Genomic DNA, 13123 nt, shown 5'->3' with positions numbered 1-13123 from the left:
CACACAAATTCTTAATAAATTAAATCAGATTGGCCTATTCCCAGAAGATCTCTTCTATGGAAGCCTATACAAGGCAAGAACAGCTGTCGCACAGAGGCTTTGTGATATTGAATCACAAAATGAAGAAGCTTTGCTACCCAAGAACTTCACAAATATAAAATCTTGGCCTAATTTTACTGTTGCCCCTTATTTAGTTAACATTACCTGTGAACCCTTTTCCATGGCCCGTTTTGAGGCACTCAGTACCTTGTACTGCAAGGTAAATTTACTCGAGTTCCAATGCATGAACATATATGCCCATGCATGGCTAATATGGTAGAATCAATTACTCATGTCCTCCTGTTCTGCAGATTCTATCAGGAAGAACGAGACCATCTTATACTACCCCTTTTGTCTAGATTTAGCCCTCTGGAGTCTTATCTTGACTTTAGGCCAGAAGTCCTTTGTAAATTCCTCTTAGAAGACGTTCAGAGCTCAGTGACTTACACTGTGGCAAAATTTTGTTGCTTAGCTATTAGGAAACATTTTTTAGCTGAAAAAGTTGTATGATTCTCTTATTAACATTCTTTTATTTTACTGATTTTATTAACTTTCTCTTTTTAATGTTTTTATACTGTTCCCATGTTATTACTGTTTTAATCGTTCTTATATCAGAATTGTACTGTTTTACTGGCTCTTGCTGCAATAAATTATATTGGATCGGATCGGATACTTTTTAGCCTGATTTCTGGTCTGGCTATGGGAAAGTGTCATATTTAGTTGTATTGGTGAATAATTATTGGTTACAAATTGATATAGGTAATTCTTCTTTGATTATTTTGTTAGTTCATCTTTGTGGTTTCTGTGAAGGCACACATAGGAGTGCGCTTGCACAGGCCCGCTTCAGAGATTTTTTTCTCTAAAAGCTCTCTAGAAGGTTTGGAGCACTCAGCCCCCTCCCCTCACAGGCCAGTTCCTTCCCACCCAGTTGACACATGGCAGGGCAGATGCTCCTTTTCCCATTCTTTTTGTAGAAAAAGCCCAGCAGGAACTCATTAGCATAATAGGCCACACCCAACAGCAGGAACTCATTAGCATATTGGGCCACACCCCCGACAGCACAGCTCATTAGCACATTAGGCCGCACCCCCATGTTACCAGAAGTGTGGTCATCCAGCCATACCCACCTTTTGCTTCTTATTCTGTTTACCTTGTTTGTTGTCAAAACCCAGGGCTTTTTTGTAGCAGGAACTCCTTTGCATGTTAGGCCACACACCCCTAATGTAGCCAATCCTAATGAGTTTCTGCTGTTGGGTGTGGCCTATAATGCTAATGAGGTTCCTGCTGGGCATGGCCAACTTGGGAGCCAGCCGGAACTCCGTTCCTGTGTGTTCCTGCCCAAAAATAGCCCTGCGTTTTCTTCACAACTGTGGAGGTTCTCCTTCCTCCCCCCCTGGCTGTTGTTTCATCCCTCACTGTTGGAGGCGATGAAAAACTGCAAAGCACACTGTGAGGGAAGAGTAGAAGGGCCACCCCTGTCCCAGGTGCTGCTGCGGCCCTTTGTATGTGCTGGGGCTGGGGGCGGAGCCAGCTGTGCCGGTGCCGGTGCCGAGTGTGCATTCCCTCCCGGCCCGCTCTCGCTCACTCTGCCAGCCAGCCAGCCAGCTGCTCTGGCCGCTGCCCTCCCTACCAGCAGCCCCAGGCTCCCTCTGCTTCAGGGAAGACTTGGGGGCAGGGCAGATTTGGGAGGGGGGGCATTGCCACCTGCCCCAGCAGCTATGGGCCTGAGTGCAGCCCTGTTATTTGACTGCTGCATTTGGTGTGGTTGGCCATACCATTCTGTTGAATTCAGAGCATGATTTTGGTGTTTCCAGCAATCTCTTCCTTGCTTTCGGTCTTTGCTATCAGATTGAGAGTAGAGGGTTTATTTCAAATAAGCCAAGCCAGCATCATGAAATTTTTCTTGTGGTGTACCTGAGGGCTCGGTACTCTCCCCTATGCTTTTCAGTATTTTTACAACATCTTTGAATGAGATTGTCTGGAATTTTAGAATTGGTTGTGGTCTGTGAACTGTATTCTGCTATATTTTCCCTTTTCTAAGATTCCAAGTGCAGCTGTTTTTGTCCAGAATCATTGCTTGGATGCTGTGATCAAATAGATGTGAGTGAACAAGCTGGAACGGAATCCAGACAAGATGGTGATGGTATTAGTTGGACAAGCAACTGTTCTTGAGGGGACTGATCCATTTAGTTTAGATGGGGTCAGATTGATTCTGCTAGATCAAGTAAAGAGTTTGGAGTTGCTCTTGGACTCAGTGCTCCATTTGGAAGGCAGATTGGAATAGTTGCCAGGAGAACTTTGTATCATCTACATCTGATTCAAAAGTTCCCTCACATTCTTGCCTCTGCTGATCTGGCCAAACTGATGCATATATTTTTTTCAGATTTTATTGTATATTTCAATAACAGACGCCAATGCTAATATATATCATGAACAAGAGAGTCCACAAATCTACAGATCATTCAGCTTATAGATCTTTAAATAGTCATTGGATATTTGCATTTTCTATCCATTTGTAGAGCCTAGTCCAAACTTTCTCAATATTTCCTGACTTTTCCCCTGTAACATCAATATAAACTTATCCATCTCAGCTATTTCTAACAGTTTCGATATTAGTTCCTCCTTTGTTGGAACTTGTTCAGATTTCCAATGCAATTCTAGCCATGGTTACAATATGAATTATCATGTACAAATATGATTTTTTGTATATATCTGGAATTACATTCAATAAAAATATTTCTGGGTTCAAGCTGATGCATATTTTTGTTGCCTACAAATTAAATTGTTATAACACTCTCTGTGGGACTGTCCTTTATGGAAACCCATAAACCTGACTTGTGCAAAATATAGCACCCTGCCTTTTGGTTATTGTTAAACAGCATGCACATACAACATTGATCTCACAAGGACTGTTCTGTTTGCTGATTTTTTTCTAATTGTATTAAAGGAGATAGATTTTAAAATCCTTTACGGTCTGAGACCCAAATGTTAGAAAGACTGATTCTACCTATATGGACCCATCTGCCAGTTGCAGTCCATTCAGCAGTTGCTTTGGCTTAACTCTTAAAGGTTGTTTTATTTCAGCAGGCTTTCTTTGCCTGCTTTTATCTTTGTTTTGGACCTTGGTCAAATTGGTTGCTTTTAGACTGGTGATCTATTTCTATGTGTTTGGTCTGATTTTAATGGTTTTTTTGTTGTGTTTAATGGGTTATATATTAGAAGCTGCTTCCAGCATAATTAGAAGTGGGGTATACATTTTTATCCCTTTCTCTTCCCTTCCCCACAACACACACTCTGTGAGGTGGGTGGGGCTGAGAGAGCTCTCTCTCAAACTGCCCTTGAGAGAACACCTCTGAAAGAACTTGTGACTGACCCAAGGTCACATCAGCAGCTGCATGTGGAGGAGTGGGGAATCAAACCCAGTTCTCCCAGATTAGAGTCCACACTCCTAACAACTACACCAAATATGGGGATTGCCAAGAGGAAAGAAAGAGGTTAGGAAATTCCTAGACATTTGGGGGGAGTATGGGGATGGTGGGGTTTGAGGAGGGGGAGGGACCTCATAGGGGTATAATGTCATAGACTCCACCCTCCAAAGTATCCATTTCCTCCAGGGGAACTAGGGTTGCCCACCTCCTGGTGGGAAGCATGGAAGGGAGTAAATTAAACAAAAAATGAAACCCGTGCAAAAATAACGAAAAACATTCAACAGACAATATAATGATATGAACTTATATAAGCGGTATAGTTCATCAAAAATATATATAATGTATACTATGCAAATCAGTAACTCAAAAATACAAAATAATGGAATACATGGTCCAAATACGTAAATAACGTTCAGAAATAGCCCAGGTCAAATTTCTCAAACAGTGAAAAGTCCAAACATCAATATTTATAATTCCTCTTCGCAAAACTCATCTCGCCGCTTGTGTATCCACTTGATAGCCCTGCCAGCTTCCAGTTGCTGTATCACATTGCTTCTTCAAAAGTGGAACACCAAAACCATCCAGTTACAATATTGTAGAATCATACAAAGCATCTTTTACATTCTTAATGTTCAGCAGACCAACTCCTGTGATACCACTTATATAAGTTCATATCATTATATTGTCTGTTGAATGTTTTTTGTTATTTTTGCACGGGTTTCATTTTTTGTTTAATTTAACCTCCAGGTGGGGGCTAGAGATAACCTGGAATTACAACTGCTTTCCAGATGACAGAGATCAGTTCCTCTGGAGAAAATGACTGATTTGGAGGGTGGACTTTATGGTATTATACCCTGATGAGGTTGCTTCCCTACTCAAACCTTGCCCTCCTAAGGCTGCAGCCCCAAATTTCCAGGGCTTTCCCAATCTTGACCTGGCAGCCCTAAGGGGAGCTGATCTCTATAGCTGGAAGATCTGTTGTAATTCCAGGAGATCTCCAGCCCCCACCCAACAGTTGGCAACCCTAGAAGGAGAGAAGAAAGCACAGAAAAGGGAGGGACTATGGGGGCTTTCAGGAAAGGGGAAGAGGAAATAATGGGAGAGGGGGAAGTAAGATGCCACCTGCAAGTCTTTTGTAGGTTTCCACTTATTACTATCTAAAACCAGGAATCAGTGCAAAGATTATCAGCTGATTTCGCACTAGAGCTGCCTCACTGTTGCGCCACCGTTTACCCCAGTTCTATTGGTCAATTTCACACCCAAAGCCACACAGCTGATTTTGACCCGCGGCTTCACCCGATTTCCTCCGCAGTTTCGTTGATCCTCAAAAAACAGGATCACGAAACTGCGGGGGAAATTGGGCGAAGCCGCAGGTCAAAATCAGCTGTGCGGCTTTGGGTGTGAAATTGACCAGTAGAACCGGGGCAAATGGCGGCGTAACAGCGAGGCAGCTCTAGTGCGAAATCAGCCAGCATTTGCTTCAACAAACCCTGGCTTCCGAACTTGCTCATTTTCTTTTTTTAAAGAATGGTTGCCATTACAGCTTGTGCAAGCCGCATATATATGATAAAGATCGAGAACTGATGAACAAAGTAGGCCAGAGCTCATATTAACATAACTGTTGTCGCCATCCCTAATGTATTAGTTTACAACCAGCTAGGACTTTATGTTTTGGGTTGTTTTTAGATGGTTTTATTTATGTCATAATTGTTCCTATGTTTATCTTTTGTAAGCACTCTGAGCCTGCTTTGGTGGGGAGGGCAGGGTATAAATCAAATAAATAAATAAAATCTCACCCTGCAGTGCAGCACCCCACTGAGGAAAAGCTTCACTGTGATTAACCGTTAACAGTGGCAGCAAGACAATTATGGAAGTCAATACACATAGAATCATAGAGTTGCCAGGGACCTCCAGGGTCATCTAGTCCAACCTCCTGCACAATGCAGGAAATTCATAAGAACATAAGAGAAGCCAATGTTGGAGCAGGCCACTGGCCCATCCAGTCCAACACTCTGTCACACAGTGGCCAAAAATACCAGGTGCCATCAGGAGGTCCACCAGTGGGGCCAGGATACTAGGAACCCTCACACTATTGACCCCCCCCCAAGCACCAAAAATACAGAGCATCACTTGCCCCGCAGTCCCTATCTATACCTTGTGGCTATTAGCTACCGATGGACCTCTGCTCCATATGCTTATCTAATTCCCTCTTGAAGCCGTCCATGCTTGTAGCCGCTACCACCTCCTGTGGCAGTGAATTCCATGTGTTAATCACTCTTTGAGTGAAGAAGTACTTCCTTTTATCTGTTCTAATCACAAATATCTCCCCCTCCACACCCCCAGTGTCCACTGTTCCATGCCCAGAAGATGACAAAAAACCTCCAGGATCTCCAGCCAAAGTGGCCTGGAGAAAAATTGCTTCCTGACCCCAAAGTGGTGATCAGTATTTCCCTGGGCATGTAAGAAAGGGCCACAAGAACTAAGCACTGAGGCAACCTTTCCTGCCCTCCCTCTCATGATCTGCCTAAGTTCACAGAATCAGCATTGCTGTCCTAATCCTTCCTAAACCCTGCAGGAGGTGGCATATATGCTGGGAAAGAGGTTTACGTCTTCCAGATCTCTGCTTCTCTAGCTGCCACACTGGTTGATAAATCAAGTTCACATCCTGGCTGCAGATCTGGTTTAACAGATCTAACTAACCATAGTTAGTGTCTAGTATTCTTATGACCAATTGAGTAAGGTTAGTTTATTTACTTAGAAGATTCTTGTGCCACCTCTCTAGCGAACCTGCCTGCTGAGGTAGCTTACAAAACAGAACATAACATTAATAATTAAAACCCAGCATTTATGCACAGCCAGAGCCTAAAATACATGGCAGCTTAAAATGAATTTAACAGTTTCCAAGCTAAAAGCATTGTAAATTGCTGTTTAAATTAATGTTTTGGCTTAGTACCTAGAAGATAGTAGAGTAGGTTCCAGGCAAGCCTCAAGGGTAACTGCATACCGCAGGCAAAGTACCACTACTGAAAAAGCCCTGTCTCTGATTGCCACACACCTTGCCTCTGAAGGCAATAGCATTACGAGGAAGACTTGTGAGGTAGATCTTAACTGACAGGCTGGAAGAGGCAGTCCTTCAAGCCATTTAGGGCTTTGTATGTAAAAACTAGCACTTTCAGTTGTGCCTGGAAATAAAGGGACAACCAGTGTAGCTCTTTCAACACAAGGAATCATACAATCCCTGTATTCAACCCTAAGTAGAGTGCATTAGGGCAAGACAGCCCTAAGTAGAGTGCATTACAGTAGCCTAACCTAGACGTAATCAGGGCATGGATCACCATGGCCAGATTCAGTTAAACCATGGTTTTGCCTTATACCTAAACTGAGTTTAAAAGAAAAATGAATCAATTTTTTTTCCCAAGGAGCTGTTTTGCCAGAGGATATTTTTGCCTGGGGCCAGGATTCTTTAATGGATTTGGGTGGTCTAAAGAGGCTCAGTGAGGCCAGGTTCCTTGGCAACACAGAGGTGCTTTAATTACAGAAAAGAAGCCACAATATGAAGAATGTATTTATTTAATAAATTTATATCCCACCCTCCCCACAAACAGCTCAGGGCAGGTTACAACATAAAATGTATAAAAGTGATCACATTAAAATTTGAAAAATATCAATTAAAATCACAAAAACTATAAATATGACATTGTGAAAATTGTACTATCCTGGTTCTGTTTCCAAAGATTCCCAAGTTAACTAGCTCCCAGCCAGCAACAGTTGGACAAAAAAATTTTTGGCAGGGAGTTTGAGCAACAGGGGCCAATAGTATTGGATGTCTGCTGCCTCAACTAAAAGCCTGGCAGAATAGCTCAGTTTTACAGGCCCTGCAGAATTGTAATAGATCCCACAAGGTCCTGATCTCTGTTGAGAGCTCATTCCATCAGGTTGGGGCCAGGGTGAAAAGGCCCTGGCTCTGTCTTTTGGGCCAGGGATTACCAGTAAATATTGATCAGCCGAATGTAAGGCCCTTCGGGGGACATAAGGGGAGAGGGGGTCTCACAGGTATGTTGGTCCCTGGCCGCTCAGGGCCTTAAAGGTTAAAACCAACACCTTGAAATGGATCTGGAACTCTATCAACCACCTGAGAGTTTATTTCCTAGTGGAAGAGATTTGGAAGGGGAGAGAATTTCCAAATATTTCCCCCTTCTTGTTATTTTTCCTGGCCCCAGCTTTTCTTATACTGTTTATCAGTTAAGGTTTTATTAATCAACTGACAGGCCTATTCCAAGTAAATTAACCTGAGAGAGAGAGAGAAAGCAGATGCCATCTAGCATTCAAGCGGAATAATGCTACTGTTCCCCTAAAGAAAGTTTTTTCAGAAGTAGACATAGCAACATATTATTTGAAATAATGCCTTGTTGCTCCTCTTTCTGATTAGGCAGAAGAATTCACTGTGCTTGGCAAGGTTCTACTGTACCTAATTAAGAAAAAGCAAGTCAGAATAATGGAGCATTTCTTTCCTGTAATCCTGACCTAGATTCCTCTTAATTCAAGCATATTATTACTGTTATTGTTATTTCAAAAATGTCACTACTTAAATAATTTAATTTTGCATTATTTTCATTAAGAACCAAAAGCTGTATTTTTGTCCCCACATTTGAAAAACTTTCATAGAAATTCTTTGGCATATGTAGATAAAGATAATTACATTGAATTGCACATTTGCATTGAACACATTCTAAATCTTACATTGTTTTAGCTGTTAATCAAAAAATTTGTCTGATTAACAATCCCTGTTTTAATTTTAATATTTCCCATGCACTGGTTTCAGCAGTGTTTCTCTCTTTTCAGGCCAGTATGTGGAATCAGAGGGAAAACTCTCATAATTAACCTTCCAGGTAGCAAGAAAGGGTCACAGGTAAGCTATGTTCTGGGGGCGGGAATCTTTAAATATACATGGTGATCCTGAGTAGAGTTATTGGGGTGGATGCAGCCATTCTGCTCAGTGAGGTCTGAAGTGTTCCTCCAAGGGAAGAACCACTTTAGTTGGAGGAAGTATCCTTGGGCTGGAGGAAAACTTCAGACTTTGATGAGCCAAGTGGCTGGCTCCACCACAGTGATTTTGTCTAAGATCTTTTCATAATGAGTATAACTATGCTGCAATTGCAACAAGAAGGATGATTAATGGAACAGATTTTGGGGTTAGGGTACATATTATTATTTCCTATTTTCTAGAGAGAGATTTGAAAGGGGAGAGAATTTCCAAACGTTTCCCCCTATGTATCATCTAGTAAGTAATAAAAGAATTGTGATGGAGAAGAAAAAATCCTTATTAAAGTTAATTCCTATATAAGTAACATTTTTAGTCCCTTTCTCTTGAGTCTAGTTTATGCATGGGTACTCTAGACCCTCTCCCTCTCTGTCATGTGAGATGCTGCAGATGATTGTCTTTCAGTGCATATTAAAATAAATAAAAATCTAATCACGAGAACGCATGTGCCTCAATAATATAAAAAAGGCTCCATAATATCATATACATATGGCAAGTGAGGATTTTCTTTGCATGAGGGTGGCACTGCTTTACATTACAGTTTGTTAACATAGCCACAAGGTTTAATTTTGGTTTTTGTTATAAAACAATAGTATAGTCTGCTATCATATGAACAAAGAAAGGTGATAGTCATTAGCTTGCCAGATGAAGCATACATAGATATAGCAAAACTCTAGATCATTGGGCTGATTTGTACTTATATCGTCCATAAAGATACATGGTAATTTTTGTATGCATATACACCAGTTTCCATGCAGCTGACTGAACTGATAGGACTGAAACCAGTATGTATATGTTGATGTGTTGAGCTATTAAAATGTAAAAACACAGAAGGCTGAAAATTTAAGTTCATCCAGAGACGTTAATAAGGAAAGTTCAGTCATTGTGAGAAAATGTATGTAGCTATCCTAAAATTTTATCTGCAGTCTAAATTACACAGAGATTCCATCTTTGCTGAGTAAACAGTAACCTCTGTTTTTTAGCCCAGTTGTAATGTGTTTATAAATGAGGCCTGACTAGGCTTGTCAGCCTGCTGGTGGGGTGAAACACCCCCTCCCCCTGGTACTCTCTTTCTTCTGCCTCTTAGAGTGGTGGCAGGAGAAAAAAAATTAAAGTACAGCCAGTGACATGACACCACTTCTGGGGAAATGTGAAAGTGACATCATCCCTCTCTAGGAATCACTGGAACCTCCATGGTCTTACCACAGAGTTTGCTGGGATTCCTAGCATGGTATGCCATCACCATCACTGATGGCCCACCCCTGTGTCCCCCCCTCCTGGGTCTCACACTGGTTCCCAGGCTTGGCACCCCTAGGTATGGCTGTATTCTATAAATACTTTGTCAGGATGCAGAACTCCAGACCATTATGTAGATCATAAAAGATCTGACATGGCTGCCCCATAACAGCACCTGGCTCTGTTATAGCCCATGTAATGGGGGGGGTGGTTCAGAATGCTGTTTCTCAGTTGTTCTTGCATTTACAAGTGCCTAGGATTACAACAAGAGGCTTCCCAGGCAGGTGCATGAGGTAGGGATGGGAGCACGACCTGCCATCTAGGAGTGTTGCTAATTCCTCCCTTCTACGGAAATCCTCTCTCCAAGCGCCAGCAACCATGGATTTTGGGTGTGTCTGATGGCCCACCCCTGTGTTGACAAGTGGAGCTTTGACTCTTGAAGTGTATACCCCCAAAATCTTGTTTGTCTCTAAGGTTCTACCGGACTTCAATCTAGCTGCTTTTACTGTGACTCCTATATACCCTAATAGAATTGATAAAGGATCTAATGGGAACCGGTAGCCTATAGTCATTGTTGGACATACATTTTTTCCAATAAACCTGTACACAGTGCCACTATATTTGACGGTTATGTTCCAGTAACATTTTCTTAGTGCAAGAAGATCATTTTGACCCTTAAACATTTTATTTTTAGTATTCCAGATATATAATAAAATCTATACCAGGGGTCCCCAATCTTTTTTGAGTCTTGTGCTTGTGGTCGCAGCTGCCGCCAAAGCAATGTGTTAAAGAATCTGCACAACCAATTAAATCTTCAGTGGCCACTCAGAAACTTTGCTGGGCAAAAGCGCCACATGGCCTTGCCCACTTTCTAAAAACACTTGGCAGGCAACAAGAAAGTGTGGCCATGGGCACCATGTTGCGGACCCCTAATCTATACAATATCTTAAGAAAATTATCCTTAGATGCCAGACCCAAAATTTTAAAAGGAATTCAACTTTTAAAAAGAATTTTAAAAGGAATCCAATCAGTGTTCTGATGGAGACGAGGGCTTCCAGACCTTGAGTTATATCTTAAGCTGTGGAAATGTCAACTCAGTGACTCTTCCAGAGACAGTGCTGTTTGTTTCAACTCTGGATAGGAACTTACATGCTGTGAGCAAAAGAACGGGGTCAATGAAGTGGACTTTAAAAGAAGGAATAGGTTGTTAGAATATTAAGATGCCAAAGAAGAAATTTAATGAATTACCTGAAATGAGTTTTTCGTCACCTGAATCACCTACTCTGTGTTTAGATAGTTATCAGAGAACTTTTTGTGAATGAATTGAAGAATTTCAAAATAAATATTTCTCAAACTTTTGAAAGAAAACTTTAGTTTTTAGATAAGAGTTTTAGATAAGAAACAGGAGATTCTTCAAAAATTAAGTTAAAGACCAACAGATACAAGTTAATCAACTTAAAACAAAAGTCGAATTGCTGGATTCAAAATGCACAGGCAGTGAGGCAATTTCATATAGAAATGATGATAAAATCTTGATGATAATAAACTAAGGGGAGCATTGTTAAAACATAGGGGCATCAGAGAACGAAAAAAAGGAGATGATTTACAATGCAATCCCATGCATGTCTACTCAGAATCCTACTCCTGGGAAAGGGTTCTTAGGATTCCACTGTTAATTGCTTACTTAGAAAATTAATTTTCAGGTGTGTAAGGATCTGATTTTGAAGAGAGAGTTAAAATTAGTAGAGCCCTAGGGTTAACTCAAAGATAGTGCAAAGTAGACAAGTATGTCGAGATATTGTAGTATTTTTTTAATCTTTATCAATGATAGAAACCCACTGCGGAGGGTGCAAGGAACCATTTTTCTTTACATTATATAATCTGGTTGTGGGTTTTTTTCATTGTCCAGTGATCTCTTAAACTAGAGGGTATGGTTTATTCTTTTCTGAGTTGGATAAAGTTTGGAAGCAGGGGGGTTGTTTGTGGTGTGTATTCTGATCCCAGTGTTGCCTTTGATAAAAGGAAGTTTCGGGGGGGACCTGGCTGCAGCGAGGTGCAGGTGGTCGCTCAAGAGCCGCACTCCGAGCGAGCGATCTCTCCTTCAGATTTAAAGGGTCTCCAACAACCGGAGACCACCCCAAGCTCCAGGGTAGGAGCAGGGGGGCAGGGGGCTTGAGCCCAGGTCCCAGTGAGAAGGCAACTCACTGGGAGACCTATTGGGCTTGCCCCAAAGCAAACTGGAGGGAGAAACCCACTGCGGAGGGTCGAGCTGTCACTACCGCGAGACCGAGAGGCTGGCAAGCAGAGATCGAGTTAAGTGCATAATCGTGAGTTAAAGAAATCAATCTGTGTTCCCAAAGTAAAGATTGTCGCAATTTGGTAGCCCCCCAATAGACTGGGAACTCTCCCCATTTTTACTCAACTGTCCAAAAACGAAGGGAGAGCATCCTACACACTGGCGGTTTTTGGCAGAGTAGAGGGGATTGATCGGGGCAAAATACCAATAAGCTACTAATAGAAGAGCAAGCTAAAACTGAGAGAGAAGTGAACGGAGTTTCTGGAGCTAAACTAATTTAAGATTTGTGGATGGTTAAAGAATTAGTAAGTCCCCACCGTTCCTCGTTCTCAATTTTTCCCTCCCTCAGGAGGGGGGCAGGAGGCCCATTACAATAAGTGGGGTGAAAGTATAGAACGGATTTGATAACTTGAAAAGAATAGAAGTACCTGTTTGTGCATAATTGCCTATAATTGACTATTGATGGTTTGAAAACTGACTCCCCCCCCCAACTGGAGTAAGGCTGTGTACTTAAAAGCTGAAAAAGTTGGAAAAAACAGTGACCTTGAGAAATAAAATAAAGGTGAAAGGGAAACAACAGAACGGAAAGAGCGATGGATAAAGGGAAAATCAAAATCCTATCTGTGAATGTTAATGGATTGAATGGACCGCAAAAAAGAAGAAGGATATTCTACCAATTAGGTAAACAGAAGTTGGACGTCATTTGTTTGCAAGAAACACATATTCGTAAAAAGGATGAGAAATTTTTACAAAATAGAAAACTGGGGAAAACATTTACAGCTTTAGACGAAGGGGAAAAGAAGAGAGGAGTGGCGATGATAGTGAAAGAAAATGTATTCCCCCAAAAAGTATATGCTTCAGATGACGGCAGAATTTTAATAGTGGAAATTCAAAATCAGGAGAAAAAGATCTTGGTAGTAAATATATATGCCCCAAACCAAGATCAAGAGAAATTTTATAAGGAACTTCACGAACTTATTGTTGAACAAGATTGTCAAAATATTTGTCTTCTGGGATATTTCCACACAATTTTTGACGAAGAAAAAGATAAACAGATGAGTGGGGGGGGGGGGGGGAAAAAAA

At 41.4% G+C, this 13123-nt stretch overlaps 1 protein-coding gene across 1 annotated transcript in view; it reads left to right on the top strand.

The window, feature by feature from the left end:
* Positions 1-13123, top strand: part of GPHN (gephyrin) — a 406541-nt gene that overhangs the window by 191279 nt on the left and 202139 nt on the right. The window contains exon 7 of the mRNA XM_015413285.1: positions 8310-8376. Within this exon, the coding sequence (XP_015268771.1) occupies positions 8310-8376 (67 nt within the window). The remainder of the gene's footprint in view (positions 1-8309; positions 8377-13123) is intronic.

The sequence above is a fragment of the Gekko japonicus genome, unplaced genomic scaffold (assembly GCF_001447785.1).
Source record: "Gekko japonicus isolate JY-2015 unplaced genomic scaffold, Gekko_japonicus_V1.1 scaffold32, whole genome shotgun sequence".
In the NCBI taxonomy this organism is placed as follows: Eukaryota; Metazoa; Chordata; class Lepidosauria; order Squamata; family Gekkonidae; genus Gekko; species Gekko japonicus.
The sequence above is the reverse complement of the archived record's forward strand: the minus strand, read 5'-3'. Positions and strand labels throughout refer to the sequence as shown.